We start from the raw sequence: 21282 nt of genomic DNA on the forward strand, positions 1-21282 counted from the left end.
TGAGTCAAGGGACAAGCAAAAGTATGCAATCAATCAACCAATCAATCAATAAATGCCGGGCAGTGGTGGTGCATGCCTTTAATCCCAGCACTTGGGAGGCAGAGGCAGGTGGATTTCTGAGTTCGAGGCCAGCCTGGTCTACAAATTGAGTTCCAGGACAGCCAGGGCTACACAGAGAAACCCTGTCTTGAAAAATCAAAAAAAAAAAAAAAAAAAAAAAAAAGTATGCAAATTGGGTTCAGTTGCCCTCTGGGATCACCAAGCACGAGTGAGTGTGGCTCTCTTGACTCCTTTAAGAGCTCTGAAGGCCGACATTCGGAAGCCCTCCCAACGCTTATGGAGCAGAGACAAAAACATGAATCAGCTGGCTACAAAATGTGGTTCATTATTTGCTGCAGTCTCAAGGGTTTTTATGTGAAGACTCTACATCTGTTAAAGGTCACCCGCAGCCCTCCAGCATGTGAAATAGGCCTGCCAGCCCCCCTGACGACAGCGTGCATAATCTAATTGCAGGCTGCCCTCTTTGACGACTGAGCAAATGCTGCCTTTTCCATCTCTGGAGTAATTTGGAGCTACACAAATGCTGTGATCCTGATGTAGCAGCTGAGAATGGCTCTCAGATGATCACTCTGCAAAGCAACATCATTACAGTACTAACATTTGCTCGAGGATTACTATAATTGTGCATGAAGTGAACAGTGCTGACTCAGAGTGACACAGATTTGTAAACGACACTGCATATACAAAGCAAGGATTATACACAACCGACTCCCCCACTGCCCTGCGTTCAATATTCTATCATTCAATTGTTCTACCGTCTGTACTCTACAAAACTGAAAAAAGTGGGAGTTATATTTTGATAGGTGATGAGAATGATATGAAGAAGAAGAAGATGATGATGATGAAGATACCGTTACTGCTGTGGATGATAATGATGCTAATGCTGACGTTATAGATGCTTGTGACAATGATGCTGTTGATGCTACTGGTGATGATAGTGATGCTAATAATGATGGTGATGGTAGTACTGGTGGTGGTGGTGGTATGGAGATGCTAATGATATTGGAATTACTGATGATGATGATGATACTGACGATTACAATGATGATACTAATGATGATGGTAGTGTTGGTGATGCTGCTGCTGCTAATGCCACTGCTGTTGATGGTGATGATGCTAATGCTGATGGTGGTGGTGATGAGGATGTTTGAGTCTTCTGGCTCTTTGCTCTTTCTCTGTCATACTTGGAACACAATGACTCTTCATGAGAATAGGGAACATCCAAGATGCCTCTCTAAAACTGTGCTGTTTCTGTAGTTTTCTTTTACAAAGCTAGCTGCAATTCCAGTCCTATGGGGTCCAAGGAGCTTACTCTGCTATTCTAAGCCATGCCTGTACCTTTTGTTCTACTTGCAAGGAAGGAGCTCAGCCTGCCCTCCTGCTTCTCCAAGGTCCACTGATTTCTCCTCTCCTAAATCTCTTCTTCCTTCTGTATCTTCTCGGCAGACTAAATTCTGAAACTCTTAAAACAGAAAATTCTGGAAGACTTATGTAGACCAAGGCAATGGGACAACGAAGTTTACCAAATTAGTCACTTGATGACTAACAAGCAAGTTGAGGGAGCTGAAGACATGGCTCAGCGGTCAGAGCACAGATTGCTCTACCAAAGGAGCTGTTTTTAGCAGGCACATCAGGTGCGTCATGACAGCCTTAACACCTTCAACATCCAGGGAATCTGATGCCCTCTTCTGACAGCTGTGGGCACTGCATTCATGTGCACAGACTCTCTCTCTCTCTCTCTCTCTCTCTCTCTCTCTCTCTCTCTCTCTCCCCTTTCTGTTTCTCTATCTCTGTGTCTCTGTGTGTGTGTCTTTCTATCTCTCTGTCTCTCACTATCTGTTTTCCTGCCTCTCTCTGTCTCTCTGTGTCCCTCTATCTCTGTCTCTCTGTCTCTATCTCTCTCTGTCTCTCTCTCTTTTATGTCTTTCTATATATCTCTTTCTGTGTGTCTCTCTGTGTCTCTCTATCTCTCTTTCTCTGTCTCTTTCTCTGTTTTATGCCTCTCTATATATCTCTTTCTGTGTGGCTCTCACTCTGCCTCTCCATCTCTCTCACACACACACATATAAACACAAAAACAATAATAATAAATACAAATCTTTTTTGAAGAAGAAAGACATTTGAAAATGCAAAGTTGCCTCCTAAAATTAAAATTTCACAATAAGCAAGTGTCCCAAAGACAAGCCTACCTAACAGAGCCTGAAACAAAAATCAGGAACACTGACCCTGTCTCACTTTTCATGCTGTGTTTTTGTACTTTTAACTTATTTAAATATTACATTAAGGTTTTCTTGTTTGGCTGGTTTTTTGTCTGTTTTCTTTTTTTGGTATAAAACCCAGGATCTCACATATGCTTGGCAAGTGCTCTACCACTGAGCTACATCTTCAGCGTTAAGTTTCTCCAACAGAACTTAAACTTGTTACATAGCCCAGGAAGGCCTTGAACTTGCAATCCTCCTACCAGTATCCTAAGTATCTGGGATTACATCCCTGACTCAAAACGTCTTCATTATAAAAGTTGTTCCTTATGATTCTCAGTCTTTGCACGTGGAGTAACTCAACTTGCTCCATGATCGACCCTGTTATAGTGGACAATTACTAGTGTTCAAAAAATGCTATAGTTATCCTCTCAGTGAAAGCAAAAAATGTTTAAGTCATTGTGTTGAAGCTACTTAAGCCCTGGGTCAAAACCCAGAGGTGAGCTGGCTCACTTCCTAGCTAAGACACCTTAGACATCTGTTTACTGTCTTTGATCCTAAATGTTATAGTTTGCAAAACAAAAATAATAATGGCACCTTCAGCACAGCCCCTCCTTTGTTGAGAATGTAATTCTTCAGGAAGATGGAGAGCCTTTTTCTGTAGTTTCTACACAAGCGCATGTTCCAGCTGTCCCTGGATTCCTTGCATTAAATGCAGGTGTCATAGGCAATCTGAAAAACCTTACTAGCCTTTCAAATTTGGGGAATAAGAACCAATCTAAAAAAGAAGTAAATTAAATACAAACAGTAAATTCTGAGACGATGATGACGATGATGATGACAACATCAACTACTGTGATCACAACAGTGTGATTATGACTGTGGTGATAATATTCAAGTCTTCTTGTCCTTTCATTTTTCTTTGCCATGCATGGGCACGTGTATATACTCTCATCCCAAATTCCTAGGACTACATTCGAGCCTCAAGGAGAAAGCTGGAAAGACCCCTATTCTTTTTAATTTGAGAATAAGAAATATGGGTAAAAGATAAATGAATTAAACTCAAAAACGAGTTCTGAGGCGACCACAAGCAAAGTCAAGCCTCGTAGCCAAGAGAAATGTTTGATGTCCAGACTAATGAGGAACCACTTCCTGGGTAGGGGAGAACACTCAAGGTTTTTGGAAGCAAAGATGGAGGCAAGGTTGCAAGATAATGATGGTAGATGGAAGCCACTCTTTCCACTGCCACTATCTCACCTACTGTTTGTGTGGTGCCTTACATTTATGAATACTCAATCAGCTTGGCAAATAATACCATCTTCCCGGTAACCATGGTGACTTCTTATTTCTGTGTATGTGCACTTGTGGGTACATGTGCCCATAGAGGCCAGAGGACAACAATGGATGCCTTCCTCCATCCCTTCGTGGTTTTTTGTTTTGGCTTTGGCTTTGGTTTTGGTTTTGGTTTTGGTTTTGGTTTTGGTTTTGGTTTTGGTTTTGGTTTTGGTTTTGGTTTTGAGGCAGGACCTCTCACTGTACCTAGTGATCACCCAGTAATCTATGTTGACTGGCCATAGAGACACAGCCTTAAAAAGAAATAAAACAATGAAGCTCATCCAATAACACACACTTTCGCGCATGCACGCGCGAAACACACACACACACACACACACACACACACACACACGATTTGACACTATTGCTAGCTCCCTGCAGCCAATAGCTGCTTCAGGATGATGCCCCTCTCCCTCTGCTAAGCTTTCCCTAAAAACCATCTGAACATTACAAAGCTTACACAAACTCAAACACATCTTTATTCTTGACCACAGCTTTATTTCCACAAGAAGACATATTTGTACATGTGACAGCACGATACAGGTGACACTCTAACTGAGCAGAAAGCTCAAGGACAAGCAGAAGATGGTAGAATGGATCACCAGGCGATAGGGAAGGTTGAACAGAGCAGGTAAAATGAGGCCCTTGAGGAGATAGACCAAGGTCAAGGAACAAACATGGAAGAAGCTGTATGGGGCTTCCCATGGGACAAGATCATGGCTGCCTCTGGAAGCAGCACCCTAGGGCCACTCCCTCCATCAAGAGTACCAAACTGTCAGGGAGAAGGTCCATTAACTGGGTCCCCAAGAGCAAAGCACAAACACACTTCTCACAGCAGGAACACAGACACTTAAGTGGAGAGCAGAGTAGTTGGGGATCAGGGGTTTATTTTTAGCCCAAGACACAGTGCCAGCTCAGACTTCTGGATCTTTCCATCCTTGTTGACATCGCAATGGCGAAGCAGAATCTCCCGGAACTTATCCAGATCCACACCACTGATGCTGGGCTGAGGACAAGAGGACATGGTCATTCAGAAGGCCAGCCGCAGTCCCAGCCTGCAGTGCCCTCCCTGAGGATGAGTCATGAGGACCCAGGGACAGCTACTGCCTCCTTACCCCACCCAGGTCCCTGATGCTTGCAAGCAGTGTCTTGATTTCTCAGCTTGCCCCTTTAGGCCAAGTAAGCAAACATTTTTATAAAGTCTTATTTCCACATTGCTTCCCCCTGTTGTTGGCAATATTATTAGCAGTTAGTCTGAAAACATTATGCTGATGGGGGAAGATGTTTTATCATTGTCCCTGACTCCTCATGGCCCATCTTCAGGACGCTTAGCACCTTTAGTTTAACAAGGGTTCATACAAAATAAAAATCCAGTTTCCATATTATAAATCAAAGTAGTTGTGGTGGTTTGCATATGCCTTGCCCAGGGAGTGGCACTATTCAGAGGTGTGACCTTGTTGGAATAGGTGCATGTGGGCTTTTATACCCCATCCTATCTCTGGAAGCCAGTCTTATAGCAGCCTTCAGATGAAGATGTAGCTCCTCCTGTGCCATGCCTGCCTGGATGCTGCCAGGCTCTTCCCTTGAGGATAATGGACTGAACCTCTGAACCTGTAAGCCAGTCCCAATTAAATGCTGTCCTTATAAGAGTTGCCTTGGTCATGGTGTCTGTTCACAGCAGTAAAACCCTAACTAAGGCAGAAGAAACAGAATTTATTTGAGATATACTTCCAGACTGAGGAGGGGCAGTGGGGCCTGCGCTCCAGGGAAGTATTTTAAGCTCTTGGGCTGCACAAGCCACAGAGGCAGAGTAACCCCCTTAAGCCCTTTACCTCATCCTCACAATCTCCAGGAGGGACATAGTGACAGCCGTTGCCCAGGCTAGGAAAGAGGCTCAGGAGAACTCAGCCTTCTTCCAGGGGAGAGCGCTGTCATCTTTATACCAGGTCTCCTGATTGATAGAGCCCTGGGTCTACCACCTCACACAGCTCTAAAGAAAGCTGGGGAAGGGGATGAATCTAAACTGCAAAGCTGATACCCCCCCCAAAAAAACCAAAAACACAAACAAACAAACAAACAAACAAACAAAAAGTGGATCTTATTTCCATTATTCTTACTTACTTGAGTAGTTTTAAGAGTAAAAAAAAAAAAAAAAAAAAAAAAAAAAAGGCATCTTCCCTGCAGAGACTTTTGAGCCCCTGGGAAGCACTCCCCCACCCCAGCCCTGCCCCACACTTTCTTAAAACAAAATAAAATATAACAAAAAAAATCAAACAAACAAAAACAAAACAAAACACTTCAGTGACTCAAGAGTCACAACCAGCAGGGCTAAACTACACTGCATCCTCCACCTGGAAGCATGCAGTCAAGAAGACAGATGCAGCATATGTTCCTGAATGTAACCTTAAATGAAGGAAAGAACCAAGCAGCAAAAGTTGAAGAAGCAGCAAGCTGGGCGAGGGTGGGGAGGAGGAAGGCCCGGGTACCTCACTCACCTCTGTTGGTGAATCATCAGACTACAAGAGTGAGATGAAATGTGTTATTAGCAGGCTCCTTTCATTGGGCTCAAAAGTTACAACTTCCTGGGTCTTAGTAGAAGGTGGGTGTGTGTTGCAGCTCAAAGAAATGTGACTTGGAAGTCTGCAGCAAGCTTCACTAGTGCCATAAAGAACTTGCCTGTTGTACCTATGTACAGTGGGGATGTCTAGTTTCAACATATTTAATAATTGACTGCTAGAGATTTTCTGCAATAATTGATACCAAGCTCTAGTACCCTTATGGCAAATCTGATGCTTAGAGGAGACTGGAGCGGTAGCCATTCACACCTAAGTATGATTTATTTGCCACAGCCTGTACTTCATTTAGATTACTCTAACTTTTTGTTCCTAATTGAAGAATAACGTATTTTATTTCAGAATAATTATTTCTTTCAAATAAGTGAGAAATATTGGAGTATTTGAATGGTGAGAAGGAGGAAGAGAGGCTGTAAGAGAAACCCCACTGGATCATCTAAGTTATCTTTCATTCGGGGCATCTCATCATGAGATAGGACAGCTGGATATCACTCTTTAAAAGATCTCTGGATCACACAGAAGCCATGGGACCTCTGCCTTTAGGACTGTCTTAGTAGCAAGTCAGTAACACACACTTAGATTTCTGTTTTAGGGACTCTATAGACATCAGCACAAATATTCAGAACAAACATAGGCGGTTCGATCCAGTTTCATACTTAATTATATGTGAGTAAAGTACAACCCAGAGAGGCTGTCTAACCTACCTACTGTCATGCAGGTGTCTTTGAGTCAGAGTCAGAACGCTGACTCAAGCAGGCAGCCAGCATCATATCAGCTGCTTTCATTTTAAATATAGACCTTTTTCTCTCATCTACCTCCAAGGACCACCTGAAACCAGCCTCAGTACAACTGGCTAAAAACTAATGATCTGCTTCTCATCAGCCTTGGAGTTGGGGTATTTTGAGACCGACCCTCTGAGCCCCATGCATACCCATAGCGGGTACTTGGTCCTGTCTGTGGGTTTATGTATGAGTTACCCCATTCCTCAATGTCATCTTCAGGGTTTTATCCTACCCCATCCCTTTTGCATTCCAGCTTCCTGAAAGAACAAAAGCCAGTGTATAGCTAGCATGCCCAAGTCTCTGTACTAGGTACCCTGGCTCACAGACCCTACATATACGTGTTCTGAACATCATAGACCTGAACTATACATGGAACTTAAGGTCAGCCTAGCCAATGTCGTGAGATTCCATTTTAAACCATAAATAAAAACCAGCTTGCATTTCAGCTCAGTGGCAAAGTACTTGCCTGGAACATGTGAGCTCCAGCCATCAATTCCCAGCATAGCAAGCAAAATAGAAGACAAGCATGAGAAGAAGCTGAAGTCTGTAGATGCCGATACCCATGATCACCTTGCCAGCCTGTGGTGAGCCTGGGCCTGGAATACTGGATAGACAGCCTAGGACTAGAATTCTCAGCTTCTATTCTCCTTGGCTTCTTAAATTTTGCTTTATTTTATTTTTGATAATTTTAATAGCTTGTAAAGATTTAATCAATTTTACTTGTGTATATATATGTGTGTTAGTGTGTGTGTGTGTGTGTGTTTGTATATATGTGTGGTATACATGAGAGATAGAGACAGAGAGACTGTGTGTGTGTGTGTGTGTGTGTGTGTGTGTGTGTGTGTGTGTGTAAATATGCACAGTGTCCAAGGAGTACAGAGAGGGTATCATATCCCCTGGAGCTGGAGTTACAGGTGGTAGGGTAGTTGTGAGCCACCCAGTATGGATGCTGGTCCTCTCCAAGAACAAAAAGTGCTCTTAATTGCTGTGCTGTGTCTCCAGCTCTTCAACATTTTTATATGCGGAGATAATTTAGAAATCAGAAAAGGAAGCAAATGCTTTAAAATTATAGTGAGTTACTTGCCCTTTGACACAGCCATCCTGTCTTTGACAGTCTCTTTTATACCTCTGGCACACTAGTATTTCAAACAAGAGTACCCTGAATGGTGTGGTCATCCACTAAGTGAAGATTCCTTTGGGAAACTCCCTCCTATATTTTTATATTTTTCCAGCTCAGTAATGCACTCGAATTATGATGGCCAATTTGTTCTAAAACAATAACTAAGACTGTTACGTTGGAGGGTAATTTTGTCTTCAGGGACAGTGGTAGCTGTCTACAGCATCTCTTGTTACCACCCATCCTTGGGAGGCAGGTCTCACTGGACACTTCTTGTGGGTGATGGGTCAGGCAACAGCAGGCTTGAGAAACTTGTCCATGGACATCAAGTCATAGATAGCTGATCCCCAATGGGACAATGCACTGTCTATTATGTTATATGTCTCATCAGAGGACAAATTTTCAAGCAAAGGATGAAGAGAAGAACAGATGACAGATGATGTGGGAGAAGGAGGGTCAGACACTGAGTGTGGTGGTTTGGATACACTTGGCCCATGGGGAGTGGCTCTATTAGGAGGCGAGGCTTATTTGGAGTAGGTATGACCTTGTTGGAGGAAATTCATCACTGTGGGGGTGAGCTTTGAGGACCTGTGTTCAAGCTCCATCCAGTGTGGAAGAGAGTCTCTTCTTCACTGCCTATGAAAAAAATGCTCTCTTGGCTGCCTTGGGATAAAGATACAGAACTCTCAGCTCCTCTAGCATCATGCCTGCCTACATGCTGCCATGCTTCCTACCACTATGATAATGGACTAGACCTCTGAAACTCTAAGCCAGCCCCAACTAAATGTTGTCCTTTACGTAGTGTCTGGAGAGTGCTTTCCAAGTTCTACACAGGAGAGGATTTCAGAATAGCTCTAGTTGACTTGCACATGGGATGCTCTCCTCTGTGTGGAGACCATGGAGGAATACCAGATCAAGCTCCTTGCCTGATTATGGAAGCCCCGGGTCTATGCTCAGTCAGGACCCTGGTTCTTTGACACACAGGAAACTAGGCAATAAGCCTAGTTTTTGAGTCCATCAGAGCAAACTAAAACTCAAATTTGGCCGATCCATCTGCCATGAAACTTTAATATCCCAGAGATGATTTCTTTGTTTCTATTACTTAAGCTATAGAAGAGGTAGTGGACGATATAGATTGTCCTTTAGCTATCATTTCTAAAGGAAACACCACACAAATATCTGTCATTTATTTTGGTGGGGAAATGCCTGTGTTATTTCAATGGGAGTCAGAAGACAAGGGGGAGAGCAGCTAGAGCTACAGAGCAAAGGGAAGGGCAGTTGAGGAATCACTGGGAGGAGGAAAATAACTTGGGAGCCACAGAAGATGTGGCAGTGATCTGGAATGGATGTCAGACAGAACTGTGCCTTTGTCTCCTCAGTCACAGAATGTCAACTCCCTGGAGCTCTGTGCAAAAAAAAAATAGTAACTGGGCTTTTTCCTGCTGCAAGGTTTCCTAGCCTTAATCATATATGCAAATTATTCTGAGACTTAACATAATTAATAATTAATAACTGTTACTCTAATTTGTTGTTGTCTGGGACAGCCAGGATGCAATCATTGTGCATCTAATAATGTACTTCAAAGTAATCTTTGAGTACAAAGGCTACTAAATCCACTGTTCCCTGGAGAAAGAGAAGCTGGAATTGTCTTCCTAAGGAGATTATCAGCCAGTACAGAGAATAAAGTTTAAAAGAAGGAGACTGCCTTTTTAAAAACATTGTCAAGCCTACAGAAAATGAAAGCCTAAATCATCTCAGCCCAAGCCTCAGCTATACCATAACAGGAAGTGCCCATCCTAGACTAGATGTTCAAAAAAACCTTGATGAAAAAAAAAGGTTAGATGAAATTAAATTTAGAATTGTAGTTATTGTAGTAAACAAGTCTGAGAGAGGTGAGTAAAGGGGAGAAAAGACATGGGGAAGCTGGAAAATAAAACAGCAAAATACACTAACACTGGGCTATTTGGGTAAAGCAAATGACTTTAAAATGATGGTTAAAAGACACTTCTGTGTTGATTATGCATTATTTTAACCCATGTGACCTAAAGAAAACAAAAGAAATTTGTTGAGTCTCATAGAATATCAATGGTTATAAAATGGAAATGCCTCCAGACCTTTCTCTCCAGTATTAATCTTCAGCCTCACTCGTTCTCAGAAATAATGCAATTTGTCACAATGTCAACCCCGATGCATGATGGGAATAACCCTTCCAGCCTCATGAACTCACCTGGACCAGCTCCATCATATCTTTGACAAATCCATCCACTTCTGGGCCTTCCAGGGCTCCAGTTTTACTCTGAAAGACACAAAGATCCAACCACTTAAATATCATTTTCTTAATTTGAAAAGCTAAATAATAAATTTGACAAATCAGCCAGTCAGTGTTCATTTGTAACTGCCAAACAATTTAGAAATGGAATGCTCGGTGTTTTAGTCTCATGGGCTATGAGTGCCCCGCAGGAATGAAAAGAATCCTTCATCAATAGCTTCCTGCCCCCAAATCAGCACTGCTCTGCACTCCTCAGCAAATAGCACTGACACTAAACTTACTGACAGCTGCTTCCCCAATGTAGGCTTCTGTTGGGGTGTTAGTTAACCATGTGAGTGCTGGGAATTGAACTGCACAGCAGTGGCCCTTAAAGGGACAGGCTGAACATTTAAAATGTTTGCTTTATGACTGAACAATCATTTAGTGATTGCTGAAAGTGTAAATTTTAAGTAAAAGGCCACTATATTGAATCAATATATGAAACATTTTTTGTGTGTATATAAGATGTTTTCTTCCTACTCATTCTGTAATCTATTGTCAGCATGAAAGTAAAATGAAGGACAGACATTTTAACATGTCTGAGATAATAATGTCTGTACCTCACAATGTTTTTAAGCCTGTATTTATTTTTATTTTATGTGCATGGGTGTTTTGTCTGCCTATATTTCTGTGCACTGTTTGTGTGCCTTGTGTCTCTCATGGCTGAAAGAGGGTGTCAGATCCACTAGAACAAGAGCTACAGACATTTGTGGGTTGCCATGTGGGTGCTGGGAATTGAACCTGGGTCTTTCAGAGGAGCAGCTATTTCTGTTAACCACCAAGGTATTGCTCTAGCCCCTCCCTGAAAGACTCCGAAAGGAGCCCCTCGCTCAGGCCTCAGGACAATAGCGGACACCCAAGAACTCACGATAGACCGAGCTTGTTGCAAACCACATGAGGCTTTATTCGGGGAAAGCCAGAGCTCTGGGGACTCTCTAACAGTTCTGCCTCATCCTGAACTCTTCTGAAAAAGCTAATGGAGTTCACTTAGCTAACACAGTTCCTTCAGATCCATTCTTTTGTTGCTGTTGTTGTTGTTAATTTATTTATTTATTTATTTATTTTACAGTCACGATTTTATTCCTCCCCCAGTCTACCCTCTAACTGTTCCCCATCCCATACCTCCTCTCCACCCCTATGACTCCACGAGGATGTCCCCACTCCCTACTCTCCACCCCATCTGACCTCTAAACTCCCTGGGGCCTCCAGTCTCTTGAGGGTTAGGTGCATCGTCTCTAACTGAACCCAACAGTCCTCTATTGTATGTGTGTTAGGGGACTCATATCAGCAGGTGTATCCTGCCTGATTGGTAGTCCAGTGTCTGAGAGGTCTTGGGGGTCCAGGTTAATTGAGACTGCTGGTCCTCTTACAGGGTTGCCCTCCTCCTCAGCTTCTTCTAGATTTTTCCCTAATTCAACCACAGGGAGCAGCAGCTTCTGTCCATTGGTTGGGTACAAATATCTGCATCTGACTCTTTCAGCTGCTTGTTGGGTCTTTCGGAGGGCAGTCATGATAGGTCCCTTTTTGTGAGAGCTCCATAGCCTCAGAAATAGTGTCAGGCCTTGGGTCCTCCCCTTTAGCTGGATCCCACTTTGGTCCTGTCACTGGACCTCTTTTTCCTCAGGCTTCTCTCCATTTCCTTCCCTGCAGTTCATCCAATCCACTCTTAGCCTAACCCTATCTTTACAGGTGGGGTCTGGAGAAGGCAGGGAGAATAAAACAGTTGAGGTACCTACTACCCCAGCCCGCAGGGCTGACAAGCCCAGATGGAAAGCTGGGTGATGGACATGGTGTAAATAGCTAGGTGCTGCCTTGTCCTGGCTCAGTGCTTCTGTTCAGAATGCAGTCTGGCATTCCTGGAGAGGGTTCTTAGACCTTTCCCACCTCTTTGCTCATTTTTCTTCTTTCTCACATTATCCCACCTTCATGTCTAGAAAGCCAGCCCTGTACCATTTACTGTTTTAGAGTGATTGTTCCCACATGAAGAATGGCTGTCACTCACTCTATAAGAGAAGCTATGTTCCATCAGGCGGGCATGACTGTGCCTCAGTCCTTTAGTTGGATTGGGGGGATTTTTCTGTTTGTTCATTTCTTTTTGCACAGACAATAAATGGATGTCTTGCCTTCAAAAAGAATCTTTCTCATATTTTTATGAGGCAAAAAAAAAAGCATTAGGAGTTCATCCCTGTTTAATTATAAATCAGTTTTGCTCATTCTTTACCTGATCATCTGAAGTTATATAGTTATACATACAAGGGACTGCAATTCATTGTCTCAGTTTAGACCTTGTCAGTACAGTGGTGTCACACAGGAACAAACTGAGCTTTCTACCTAAAGATGGCTTCACAGGGTGAAAATGACTTACAACATCGTAATGGGCAAAGATTTTCTCAAAGTCCCTCTTCCTTTCTTCAGTAGAAGAAGCCTGGGTGTGAAGAAAACATTATGTCAGTCCAGCAACGCATAGCCACTGGTGTGTAACTCCACCGGCTGCTGGGTAATCTGTATAAACCTTGAAACAACAATCCTTAAAGTTGACTCTACCTTGAGCTGTGGGAGCCTCTAAAAGAGTTAAGACAAGTGGATGTCTTTTGTTATAGTTTGAAGAGGAAATGCCCCCCACAGGCTCCTGTGTTTGCAGTTAGCTGCTGGTAGGACTGTTTTGGGAGGATGTAAAACTGTTAGGAGATGGGGCCTTGATGCAGAAATTGAGTCACCAAGTAGTAAGTCTTTAGATTTTACAGCACAGCCCGACTTCCTACTGGGCCTGTGCTTCCTGTTCACTCAGAGGTAAGCAAGCTCCCATGTCCACAGCTACAAGCAGCTCCTGCCCAACCACGTTGGTCAGCATGGACTGTATCTCTATAACTGTGAGCCAATATAAATCTTTCCTCCCTTTGCTTTCTTTAACCAGGCATTTATCATAATGACAAAAGAAATAAACAATTTACCATTCTTTCTTTTTTCCATATACATAAAGAAACATGGGTAGCAGAAACCCAAAGAGAAATATCACCACTTACATCCATTTTAAACTGAAGAAGGAAGTTTTCCTGGAGCGCCAGAATCCTAAATGGGAAAAAGAATAGAACACGTATGACCCTCTGTAAGCTTTCCCATCAGTCAGCAAATGCACAGCTTGGAGAGAGAGGAAAAGGCTGATGGTTTCCACATTATCCTGATGATCTATCTGCATAGGTACTTGAAATGTGGGCATCCCTAAGTGACTAATGCAAGGAGAGTGATGGGCAACCTTTCCTAGAGATTAGCCTTCACTATAAAAAAATTTAAAGACCTTTCCTGATGGGAAACCATAGACTGTTCTGAAAGTTCTTCCCACAAAAGCAACAAGGAAACTGGACAGAATGGTCAGAGCAAAGTTTGCAGAACTTAAAGGTGTTGGCAGTCTGGAAAGGGCTCATTCTGTGAAAAAGGAAGAATCAGCATGGATTGATGATGCAGGTCTGTAGGTCCCACGCTCTGGACACTGAGGCAGGAGACTTCTCAGTTTGAAACAACCTGGGCTTCAAAGGTATTGTCTGAAGGAACCAAAAGAAAACAAAAGCCAAACAGAAAAGCCAGCCATCTTGGTAAGAACAAGAAAGGTTGGAGCATTTTGTTTTCCTGCCTGTACACTGAGCTCCTGAGGAGAGATTTGGAAGTCACTGAACCAACCATTTAAGGAAGCCTTTGCCTGAGACTGTGACTTAGTGGTTGAGGAGTAGCCTAGCATGGGCAAGGCCTCTATGCTCAGCTCCCACTTCATCTGTAAAAAACCCAAACTGCCTCTTTCCAGCCGTGAATTGACCATTGAGCTACCCAAGAAGAGACCGGAGTGGATACACACGATGACAAGAATAGAGTGCATGGAACTAGTTCAGAAATGCCACCAAACAAATGAACAACAAAGGCATCATCACCCACAAATGTATTACCTGCATGGAAAAGCAAACAAACAGTCCTCAGTCTGAAATGAGAGGACACCAGGCAGAAACTGGTCCATTGAAGAGTGGAGAGACAGCAAACATAAATCCTGACCTCATCAGTAACTGCATTAAGTGCGTGGGTGATAACAGCTCCATTAGAAGAGAAAAATTAGTGAAGCGTAAAGGATAAAACAGGCTATTGCCATTTGCAAGTGGCATAATATCAACAAACTCCAAAAACCCAAACACAAACCTATTCAGGCTAATAAGACCAGCACAGCTATAAGAGATTCAATCTGTACAGAACACTCAACTGCACTTCTGTACACTAGAAATGTCCAAAGCAAAATCACATGACTGTGGTTGCGGCAGTCTGGAGGCTGAGGCAGGAGTAGCGTGACTATGAGGCTAGCCCTGCCTGGACCACAGAGACTCTGCATCAAATCAAAAAGAAATGGAAGGAAAAGGAGTGAGAGATGAATGAGAAGGGAGAAAAGAAAAGCAGAGAGGGAGAGAGGGAGGGAAGGAGAGAGAGAGAGGGAGGGAAGGAGGGAGAGAGGGAAGGAGAGGAAAGAAAGAAAATAAAACAGAACTACGATGATTTGAGTAAGAAATGCCCCTCCATGGACGCGTGTGTGTGAGCACTTGGTCCCCTGTTACTGATGCTGTTTGGGGTTTGCTACAGAACCTCTTTAGGTGCAGCCTTGACAGAGGACATCCATCACTGAAGGAATGTTTAGAGGATCTTGTAGCCTCACCACATTTCCTGTCCTCTCTCACTGCTTCCTGAGTGTAGATGAAGGTGTGATCAGGCAGCTTCCTGTTCCTGCTTGCCATGCTTTCCCGGTCAGTCTAGAGTCTATCTCTTTGGAACTGCAAGCCAAAATAACTGCTTACATTGCTTTTGGTCTTGGTGTTCTATCACAGCAACAGGGGAAAAAAAAAAAAAACTAAGGCAGAATTTAATGTACCATTCCATATATGACCTCATCCAAAAAAAAATCAAATAATTGAAAATAAATGGAACAAGAATAAGCTCAACTTATAGACTGAAAACTCCAAAGTATCTTCTAGAGAAACTAAAGGCCTCAAAAGATGTAAAGACAACTGTTGTTTGTAAATTTGAAGACAACGTTGTTAGGTTGACAATATTTCTCAATTTAAACAGCAAATTCAGAACAAAGTCCATGGAAATCTGAGTTGCCGTTATGCAGAAACTGACTATCTAATCCTAAAATTATACCAAGATATGCAAATGGGACCAGAAGAGCTAGAAAAATCTTTAAAAAGAACAAGGACAGAGGACTCCACACTTTTAAAAATTACAAGTCTCCAACCATCAATGCAGTACAAAGACTAGTGTTTCTATTTGGAACTGTCACGGAAAGTTAAATATAGAATTACCATACGAACCAAAATTCTACTTCTAAGAATATAACCAAGGGGAAAGGCTGGCCACACTCACCCAGCAGTACTGTTCATAGTATCTGAAGAGTAGAAACAGCCCAAGTGTGTGTCAGCTGATAAAGAGGCAAAATATGGCATATGTACAGTGGACTATCCAGCTACAACAAGAGATTCTTGGGTCAGTCACAGCCTCACCTTTCAAAACATTATTGCAAGTGACATCACTGGACCGGAAAAACACATGCATAACTCCACTTATATTCATATTTCTCTCTACCTCTATCCGTGTGTGTATGTGAGTGCACATGCGAGTGTGTATGTGTGTAACTGAACTTACAGACTTATACATGCTGAGCACTGAGACACTCTAGTGCCGAGCTACCTTTTCTGTTTCTATTTGTATGGAAAGCTGAGACTAGGCAGACTTCAGAGGAGGGAACAATGAGACTAAAAGCTCTTGTTGTCACCCATACTGTCCTGATTTCAGTGAATCTTCCAGACACTGACTTTTCTTCTGAGGAGTGAATCTCAAATCTTCCTGGCTCTGCTCAGGATGGAGAGGGAATTCTGAATCAAGTGCTCAAGAAAAAAGCATGTGAGATAGAGGGAGCAGAAACAGGACTGTGGAGTTGAGGTCCCTTGCTGGACTCTGTGGAGAGAAACACTTTACTCTTCTTTGACTGGTCTCTCAGTGTCCCTTTTTTCATCAAAGTGGCCAAAATTCAGATGAAGGTCCTGGGGAGAGTCAAGTAGGAATGCAACTGGTCCTAGGAAACATGGAAATCCATCTAGCGTATCTAACTCAATATTATGGCCAGGACTGACAAGAGTCTTCCTAGTGTGTCTATTCACAGACAACCTTCAGGACCAGGGGCTGAGCCTCGAACAGGCAAAGGCCATGGATTCAGAATATCAAGAACAAGAAACGGGTGGAGGACCACACCGGCAAGAGATGCACAATCCCTAAATGTTTCCACCATGGTGTGACACAGTCAAGAAATTCTTTCTAGAAGTTACATTGTGCTTTTTTGATATTCAGCTTCTGAAACAGTGAAATAATTAAATGTTTTCTCTATATAACTTAGCCTGTCTCTGACCTTTCATTATAGTAACGGAAAGCTACATAACGATACATATAGCAACCATCAATCCCAAGTCACCTCACAGACTCATGGACTATGTTGCTCCCATTCTTATCCTCCCCTCTCCTCCATTAACCTTCAGGCACCACTGAGGGTAGTCAACCCTCAAAGGCCAGCAGAGAGTTGGCTCTACTAAAATTCAATCAGTTTTTACTACTGCTCTGAAATAACAATTTAACATTCCCAAAGTCAGTGAATAGCTTCAAGATTCTTTCATTTATTTATCATTATTTTCTTATCACTATCATCATTATTGCTTTTGTTTTGTTAGATTTTGGATTTAGAGGGGAATCCCAATGTGAGACTATGAGTGCCTAGCCTCTGAGGGCAAAATCCACCAATGACCCATTCATGAATTCTTAATATATATACTATGCTATAATATAATATATGCATTGTGCATTTAGGCAGGATGGAGCTTTGATTATCTTCATGAAAGAATCTGCTACCCAGAGTGATTCAAAAGCACTACAGAGGGTTTAATAAGATGAACCTGGACTCTTAGACCCCAGGCAAGAGTGGCTCTCAGATTTCAAAGGAGGTGTGTGTTACCATCAGACCCTGACACAGGAACTTCTGAGTTTGCCACTTTTCTGCATCACTCACCTTGCCAAGTCATTAAGATCCAAACGTCCATCTTTATTTTTGTCAAAGATCTTCATCTAAAAGGCAGAAAGGAACGTGGATGTGACAAATGCACAGACCAGAAGTTCTTTATTTTATTTGTTTTTCAAGACAGAGTTTCGGCCTCAAACTCATAGAATTCCACCTGCCTTTGCCTCCCGAGAGCTGGGATTAACAGTGTGCATTACCACCACCTGTGATCACAGGGTTTTAAATACCTTATATTCACCTATGGCATCTTAGCAACCAAGTCTTCAGTGAGGGGCTCTTATAGATGATGTCTCACTGAGCAGAGCAGAGGACAAAATATAAATACTATATCTAGTCAGATAATGACACAGACTTTGAGGATGGCCTGTATATCATCCTTTGTGATGTCATTATTGCAGGGGTTCTGTCTTAAGAGAAAACAAAATTGAGCCCTAAGCAAGTAGAAACCTCATCTAGGAAGACATGGGCCTGACTATTGCTGAGCGAACTGGAAAGGAAAACTTCCTAGACTGAGAAGTGCATGAGGGAGAAGTGGAGAGTATGGTCAGTTAGGCCCCCACCCATATGAACGCTGGCTTCGAGATTTACTTCAAGTCAGAGTTGGAGAGCTCATGTGGCAAAGTACCTGTTCTACAAGTACTGAGACTGAACTCGCTCCCAGCACCCTTGTCAAAGCCCGGCTGGGAGTACGTCTGTAACCCTGGTGCTCATCCAGGCATGGGAAGCAGCAGACATGGGAGAATCCTAAGGGCTGTACAGCCAGCTAGCCTGGCATGCATAGCTATGGACAACAAAGGGGCCTTGTCTCCCACGGGGTGGAAGGTGTGTTACGTAGCAATGCCCTCCGAGATTTAACCTTCCACCCTGGAAGGGAGCTCCTTAAAACTCAGGAAGTAACAACTCAATAGTTTCAGAAAGTCCCTGAAACCGACTAGATTTTTCTAGACATGTCCAGTTTCTATAAGCAGTGGGAGTGCTGAGAGGCACTCTCAGACCAGCAGAGCCACCTAGAGACTCTCAGAGCAGCCAAGCTGCCGGGAAGAAGTGGACACCAACCAAGCTGCAGAGGAGACATTCTCAGAGAGCTCCAGGAAGGCGGCTTTTGTGAATCACAACCGATGTTGGAGCGGCCTTCTCAGCGATGCAGCTGCCTTTGAGTCATCCCTCCTCCTCCACAGGAGCCCCTCACCGCTACTCTGTTCATGTAAAATCTCATTGGTTCACTTTGGCCTCCTGTGGCTTCCCTTTCTGAAAAAGGGAAATGGACATGTGTTTTCTCTCTTCAGGAAAAGTCTATGACGTGATAGGTGGAAGTGGATAAAAGGAGATAAATTGAGATGACTGGTGGCTTGGTCAGTAAGCAGGTGGTAACACTGTCATTTTCTCTGAAAGACATTAGTCATTGGAAGGTTTAATCTCAGCTGTGATCCGGCTACAATGGAACAGGATCGCAGGCTGCTGTGTTCAACAGAGTGCAGAAGGTAAGAGTGGAGATAATGAAACCTCTTCAGTTACCTATCCTTGTGGCTTAGAACCTGCTGGGAATGGCCAGATTCATGATGCAATTTGAATATAGTTGCTATTTTGTGAGTTTCCCCTAAAAGAATACATGCTGGAAGCTTAGTCTCCAGGGAATGATGTCCAGGTAGGCCAGTGTTGAGTGGGGGAAAGTTTAAGAGGTGGCACCCAGGCAGAGTTGGTTAGCTCATTTGGAGGGACTTGGTAAGACTTGGAGGTCTTGTGTGACTTGATTCCAAGAGCAATGACTTGCTGTGAGCCAACTAAGCATGGCCTTCGAATGTCCTTCTGCTTCTGGTCACTCTGTTATGGCTCATATACACTTTTGCCATCAGGAAGCACCTGCCATGACTTCCTCACCAGGAGCCTCCCTAACTATCAGCTAAATAAACCTCTTTCCTTTAACATATTACTGGGCTTCAAAGATTTAGTTAGAGTGACATGTAGCAGTCAATAGGATTTGCTAATTAGAGTGGCAGAGAAGGAAGGCATCAAGACTGATTGTCCTGATGCGTCAATCAAAATGAAGGAAGCCGCCCATAGAGCAAGTCTGTGAGACAGTCAGAATGTCAACTGTGGACCTGCTGGATTTGAGATGCTGGGTGTGAAAGTGGACACACATACCCACAGTGTGCTCATCTGAGAAGCTCAAAAGAATGGTTTGAGTCAGAGAAAGAAGCGGGGGCTTTCAGGCATTCTCTTGCATTTAAAACTGGTTAGCATCATCAGCATGTGGAGAGCAGACATAGAAAGAGAAAATATCCCACATATGAGTCCAGCCAGGCCTTGGACTGTACGGACTTCATACCAGTCATAAGGCCAGCTTAACTCCATAGAGTTTTCTCTGCCCAAGTGTTGGAATTTCAGTTGCTGTTTTATCCTAGTGACTCCCAGAGTCATTAGCTTCTACTTAACGAGATTAAATACCACCTAATGATATCGTATCTAGATACACAGTCTCTCCTCCTGCCTGGAGCTGGTAGCATCCTTCCCTCCCTTCCTCCTTTAGAACGTTAATTAGTATTGGGACAGGACATGGTCTGCATGTCTGAGCCTGTCTCTTTTGACTGGCTGTTCACTCTCAGCTCATCTGTTAGCCATGCTTCCCACAGCTGTCAACTGCAGCCATCCTCATTAGGGGCGATTTGAATTCATCTGGTAGGTTACAGCTCTTAAGTAAAGCATTTCATACTAAACCTCGAAAGAAAATCTTCAGTGTGGCTTTGTGGTGATTTGTGTTCATTGCTCAATAAGAAGTCATTAAAGCATCAGAAACGTGATTCACTCCTAGGGAATCTCAGCCCTCGGCAGGTAGACAGCTTCCTAAACTCCCGAGTAGGTACCACTGGCACTAAAGGATAGGCAGGCAGCTTGAACTCAACGCCTCTTACAGGTTGATGCTTTGTGCTGGTGACATTCACCATGGAAATGACATGAATGACCAGGGAGCTTTTGGTCCTTTCTCCTGTCTCTCTAGTTTTCTCCTAACCAAGGTTTGAAGACTGAGGCAGGGACTATTTCATCTCTTTTTTGCAACTCCTCCCCAAACATTTGTCAGGGACAGAACTCACAAGTTTTCATGAACTGATTTACCAGGTCAAATTTAACCACAGGAGAAACATCCCTCAAAGTGACATCCCTCAGTGGGAAAGAGCATCTTCTGAGACATTTTGAGGTCTGTATAACCACTGAGGAAAGAGGGGCTTTAACACTACAGCCTTGAAACACCCTATTGTCATTCCTAAGGTTCTTGCCATTCATTAGGCTAATAAATATTGGAAGAGACCTGAATGCTCAGATGAGTGTGACCCGGAGGGCCCTTTAATGCTTGGGGAATGATACAAACTAGAATTATCTGAAGGCAAACATGACTCCTGTGGGGATACTAAGTAATTCATTCATTGGAAGGTGGGCATAGGGGACAAAGTAAATTAAGATGATGACGTCACAGGGCCTTCTGCTGTGGGTGGATTCAATGTATTTTTTTTAAAGATTTATTTATTTTATGTATATGACTACACTGTAGCTATTTTCAGACACACCCTAAGAGAGCATCAAATTCCATTACAGATGGTTGTGAGCCACCATGTGGTTGCTGGGACTTGAACTCAGGACCTCTGGAAGAGCAGTCAGTGCTCTTACCGTCTGAGCCATCTCTGCAGCCCCGGATTAAGTGTATCTTATCTGGTTTCTATATCAATACTATTCCTCCCTTTCTTCCCTTAACATCACATATGCCCCCCCCCCATAGTGTTATATCTCTGTTAACATTGCGCCTCTGTTCATTGCAATTTGACTATG

The 21282-nt window shown here is 43.2% G+C and overlaps 1 protein-coding gene across 2 annotated transcripts in view; it reads right to left on the reverse strand.

Annotated features, from left to right (window-relative positions):
- Nucleotides 1–4070: 4070 nt before the first annotated feature.
- The window catches only part of Scgn (secretagogin, EF-hand calcium binding protein), a 37872-nt gene continuing 20660 nt past the window's right edge, over nt 4071–21282 (reverse strand). The window contains exons 7-11 of one of the 2 annotated variants that reach the window (NM_145399.1): nt 17455–17510; nt 13397–13442; nt 12739–12798; nt 10293–10361; nt 4071–4599 (exon numbers count right to left, since the gene is read on the reverse strand). In NM_145399.1, coding sequence (NP_663374.1) covers nt 4471–4599; nt 10293–10361; nt 12739–12798; nt 13397–13442; nt 17455–17510 — 360 coding nt within the window. In that variant the 3' untranslated portion in view covers nt 4071–4470. Of the gene's footprint in view, nt 4600–8600; nt 9471–10292; nt 10362–12738; nt 12799–13396; nt 13443–17454; nt 17511–21282 lie in introns of those variants that run through there. The other variant, XM_006516638.4, reaches the window with a different exon arrangement.

This window comes from Mus musculus, chromosome 13, assembly GCF_000001635.26.
Source record: "Mus musculus strain C57BL/6J chromosome 13, GRCm38.p6 C57BL/6J".
Classification (NCBI taxonomy): domain Eukaryota; kingdom Metazoa; phylum Chordata; class Mammalia; order Rodentia; family Muridae; genus Mus; species Mus musculus.